The sequence below is a fragment of the Lissotriton helveticus genome, chromosome 1_1, assembly GCF_964261635.1.
Source record: "Lissotriton helveticus chromosome 1_1, aLisHel1.1, whole genome shotgun sequence".
NCBI lineage: Eukaryota > Metazoa > Chordata > Amphibia > Caudata > Salamandridae > Lissotriton > Lissotriton helveticus.
This window is the reverse complement of record NC_136057.1, coordinates 1,383,966-1,389,380: the sequence shown is the minus strand read 5'-3', so window position 1 is coordinate 1,389,380 and position 5,415 is coordinate 1,383,966. Positions and strand designations below refer to the sequence as shown.

Genomic DNA, 5,415 nt, shown 5'->3' with positions numbered 1-5,415 from the left:
TAACCATTAAACATTATGGTTTTTTAATCAACACTCATGAACTTTATCTTTTAGCACTGAAGCTTTTGCACTTTGGACACTAGGAAGAGGGTGGTGAATAGGTACGCAAGATTCTTGAATTAAGGAAGCACTGAGTACTTTAAGATTCATAGATCAGAGGGAAAACATGCAGATATATAGTCATGAACACACTTGGATGCATTTATGCAAGAAAAAACAATTAAAATTAATGATAGAATTATCCCAAATGTATTTTAACAGGCATATAACAATGTGATTTACATAAATTCCTTTTATATGTATACATTTTTATATATATGGAGGCTCCAACACACCATAACGTGAGTCACTCTTAGGGCGGGTGCCGCGTAGCGCGATGGTGTTCGCGTCCTATATGACAGCTCCAATTTCCAAAAATACCCAGCCGGGTTTGCAGAAAAAACAGCACTCACACGGGCAGCAGCAATACTTTTAGCAGGTCAGTTTATTTACAAAAGGCAAACAGACGCGTTTCGGGACTTGAATCCCTTCGTCAGTGTTATCATTTGAGCGCCAAACTTTTTCCCTTATCACTGTTCATGTCCGCTATTGACACAAACAAGGGACTAATGCAATTGCGTATCTAAGGTGCGCCATCTTTAAACGCCTCTAATCTCAAACATTTCGTCTATATGAGATAATCAGAAACAATACTTATGTTCTGTGCAAAGCGTCAATAAAGACGTCAGTGTATTAACACTTAAGACAATCTCGCCGTGTATCGGCAACATTTCATTTCATTTTTTGGACCGTATAATTCCCAAAAACAGCCATATGCCTGAGAAACAACGCATTACTAAGAATGCACAATTAAAGCAAAAAATCGCTATGTTCAAAAACAGCGCTATATTGAGCAAATCTTGCCGTGGATCGGCATTTGCAACCTAGAATCAGGTTGCTAAATTCTCAGGTCATTGACAATAGAAACAACACAACAACGTATATCATTTAGACGACAAAAATTACTTAAACTCTATACATTTTCAAAATTTCATCCCTGGTACATAATCAAAAATACTCCAAAAACATTGCAGAACAGTATCATCTGATTAAACACATTTTATGTTATTTAGCCCAAATGGGAGGCAAGTTCCTCCCCCATATTCAGTCCCTTCGGAGCCTTGGTCTCAAGATCAATGATAAATCTAGATTCTAATCTTCTCAGAACCTGTAACCGATTTCCTCCTCTAGGATTCTCAGCTACTTGATCTAAGCAGAAATATCTTAGCAGAGTCCTATCACTCTTATGTTTAATGGCAAAATGCCGTGCTACTGGGTAGCTAAAATCTTTATTGGCAATTGCCCGCATGTGTTCCAGTATCCGGAGTTTAACTGGATTGATGGTACTGCCCACATACCTCAATGAACACGGGCAGACCAGACAGTAAACTGCATGGTCTGTGTGACAGGACAAGAATTTTGTGATTTTCCTTGTAGCTTGACGACCAGGCACCTCATATGCCAACGTCCTTTTGCTTGCTGAGCAGGCTTTACATTTCCCGCACGGGAAAAACCCTTTTGCATCTTTCAAAGTTCCCAACTGTTTCTTTTCAATTGGCAGATAGCTATGAACTATCTCGTCTCGCAGCGATCTTGCCCTCCTGAAGGTTATAGCCGGCACAGCTGGAATATCTGGTCCTACAATTGGGTCCGATTTAAGTATGTGCCAGTGTTTGGACAAGATTGATCTTAATCTGAAAGAGTTTGCAGAAAACGGTGTGATCATTCTAAATTGTACTTTTTCAGATTGAATCAATACTTTCTTTTCAAACAATTGGCTGCGAGGTATTTTTCTAACTTTCTTCAAAGTTTCATATAACTTGTTGGCATTGTAGCCTCTGTTCCTGAACCTCTCTATACTGTCACTGGCTGCTTTTTCAAAGTCTTCATTATGAGTGCAATTTCGTTTTAATCGTAACAATTCCCCATAAGGGATGTTGAAGATTAATTTACGGGAGTGGCTGCTTGAAGCGTGTAAAACGCTATTACCCGCAGTCGGCTTCCGATAGAGTTGGGTACTTATTTTGCCGTTCCTCACACTCACTTCTAAGTCGAGGTAATTAACCCTATCTCTACTAATGTCACCAGTGAATTTAAGATTGCATTCATTATTGTTGAGCACTGCAATGTACTCCTCAGCCTCTTCCATAGACCCGTTCCACACTAGGAGCAGGTCATCAATATACCTGCTCCATGCCACTATCTTTTCGTTCCATGCGGCATTGCTAGGGGCCCAGGCTACCTGCTCCTCCCACCAGCCCACGAATAAATTCGCGTAGCTGGGGGCGAAGCAGGAACCCATCGCCGTACCGGAACGCTGTTGATATATAGTCTCCTGAAAAAGAAAGATTGTTATTGTTATTGCCATCTTTAAACGCCTCTAATCTCAAACATTTCGTCTATATGAGATAATCAGAATCCTCGAGGGGAATGGCCGACAGAACCATTATTGATTGTTTTACTACCCACCCAGGTTCTCAGGGTCACAGGGTCACCCCATTATATTGAATGGTGCAATTCTGTACCAGAGCATGACCTATTTCCTAGGCATTTTTTTTCCTGTCCTGTGCCCAGGACAAATCGGGATATAAACTTTCGTAGCATTTAGGAAGTACGTCTTCCTCATACACTCTCTCTTCGTAATATGAATTTCTTATATTCCTGCCACTCTGTGATCCTCGATCGGGAGATCTGCCTCTCTCATTTCTCATTCTACGTTCTGGGGATTTACCTCTCTCGTTACTCATTCTCGTGTCTGGGCCTACGTTCTGAGGATTCTTCCCTTCTTCCCCTGTATAGTTCGTCATCACTTCCCCCTGAATATCTCTGTTCATGATCCTGTTTATTAACTCTCCTGCTCCCTCCTTTTCTATCCAAGCCTCTTTTTTGAAATATTGTCCATAGCTTCTGAGTAGGTTCCCCATCTATGTCTTCTGTTCTCACCCCATCCTTCATTAGGGCTGTGAACAGATCTCGTCTAGTCAATTTGTTATTGTCTGTACGAACTTCAGGTCTAAATTGATTTTTTGACTCTTATTTTTTTAATTCCTCAGCAACTACTGAACAGATTCACACCATTTAAAAAAGGTCACTTTCTGAACCAAGAGCTACATTTTTGCCACATTTCGTGTAATTCCATTCAGCAGTTTCGGCTGTAGCCTTGGCTAAAATTTCCTACGGAAATTAACATGGAGAAAACACTTTTCAGCCCCCGCTTGACGAATCACCCCAAACTTTCAGGATAGGAGCTGACCTGCATATACTTTTTTCTGAAGAATTTCACGAAGATTTGTCAACGACACCAAAGTTATTAGCAAATCAAAAAAATTTTTTCCTACGGAAACTAGGTTCTAACTATAACTACCTACTGGAGACATAGAGGTTCTACATATATAGGTGCTATATATGGAAGCTTTACTTCAGTGAACAGATGATACATTCATAGACTTACCCTCCAACTGAGTGCCTTGAGGCAGAATATGATTAAAAACCATCAGGGAAAACAAGCATATCTGTGTGCCATAGACATACATGGAGCCAATGTCTGCATGTATGTGATCGTATTTACCGAGAGCTAACCTAACTACAAAGCAGTGAAGTGCTATACAAGGGGGATACATAAGATATCGCAGAGTTGTACACTTTTCTTCACAAGGAGACTCACATTGGGTGAGTTTGGTGACTATGTAAAGCGATGACACAGATGGCATGGAGATGGGAAGAAGTGTTGCCCTGTGCCTTCTGACACTCATCCTTCTATATCTATGATCAGTTTGTCACTCTTTGGATTGTAAGAATGGTTTTCCTGACCGCCTTTTTAATCTCAGTGTTTCGGAGACTATATATCATTGGGTTCACCATGGGAGTCAAGATGCTGTAGACCACTGACACAAACCTATCACCAGAGAATGAGCTAGTGCTGGTGGGTCGAAAATAGGTGAAGAGCAGAACCCCGTAAAAGATGATGACCACTGTCAGGTGAGAGGCGCAGGTGGAGAAGGCTTTGGCTCGGCCCTCAGTAGACTTGATGTTCAGGATGGTGCTGATAATGAATGTGTATGACACAATCTTGATGAGGAGTGCCCCAAAACCCAAGAACCAGCCCAGTGTGAGGATGACCAGGATGTTGATGAATGTGTTGGAGCAGGAAAGGTTAAAGAGAGGAGGGAAGTCACAGAAAAAGTTCTGGATCTCATTGGACCTGCAAAACAAGAGCCTGCTCATCAAAATCACATGCACAGCAGAAAAAAAAAATCCTGCAACCCACGAGGCTGCCGCCAACCACGAGAAGGCACGCTGGTCTATAATGGTGTCGTAATGTAAAGGATGGCAGATTGCAATGTAGCGGTCAACTGCCATGGCAGCTAAGAGAAGTGCCTCAGAAGACACCAGACTAGCAAAGAAATAGAGCTGGATCATGCAGGCAGTGAATGAGATAGTCTTCCTCTCGACTAGAAGGTCTAACAGCATCTTGGGGACAGTGACAGTGGAGAGGCAGCAGTCTAGGAAGGAGAGGTTACAGATGAAGTAGTACATACCGGTGTGAAGACGTGTGTCTAGGCATATTACTGTTATGATGAGGATGTTTCCAGCCAGGGTGGCCAAGTAAATCAGTAGGAAAATAATGAAAAAGAGACCCTCCACCTCAGGAATGGAAGACAGGCCCAACAGGATGAATTCAGTGACCAGAGTTTGGTTGGTTCTGTCCATATCCAGGTCATTTGTCTAAAGAGGAATATTGGTGAGATATATATTATATAAATGATAAAACAATATTATTATAAAACATTCTTATTTTTGATTGTATTACTAAATCTAACAAGAATAATAACAATACTTTGTCATAATAAAACAAATATTTATGTATTGTAGCTTGCAGACAGTTCATGGGTTAGTGCTGTGGTGACAATGCAATGTTTTATTCCATAGTACAGATCTTAATTGCCTGCTGGGCATTTGCTGATAGATGCTGCTAGTACCAAGCTAAATTATTATTATCTTATTAATCTCGTAAATGGTAATATATGCATTCTTATCATTCTTCATAAAACCTGCAAGGTGTATGTTTCATCAGGAATGGGGAATTCCAAATCTTTAATATTCATGTTCCCTTGCTAATATTCTAGTTACCTAAATTGCACTATTTGTATTCCCTATGGAAGTAGTAATATTTTGTATTTTGTATAGATTATTTATTTGTTTTATTAGGTGATTTTCATTGTATCTGTGTTTGCATTGTCTAGAAAAATGGCCATGTAGCAGTGAAGGCCAAGTTTCTATAAATAATCTAGTAGCACACACCCATTTAGTATTTGTATAATTCCCAGAGTGGTCTTTATGAAAGTTATGGAGGTGAGTTTTCAATCCCAAGGGTCA

The 5,415-nt window shown here is 40.4% G+C and overlaps 1 protein-coding gene across 1 annotated transcript; it reads right to left on the bottom strand.

Moving 5' to 3' along the window:
- Positions 1 to 3,807: 3,807 nt before the first annotated feature.
- Positions 3,808 to 4,749, bottom strand: LOC144827624 (olfactory receptor 5V1-like). Its single transcript, XM_078685875.1, has one exon. It carries the CDS (start codon positions 4,747 to 4,749, stop codon positions 3,808 to 3,810), a length of 942 nt encoding a protein of 313 aa, XP_078542001.1.
- Between the last annotated feature and the right edge of the window lie 666 nt (positions 4,750 to 5,415).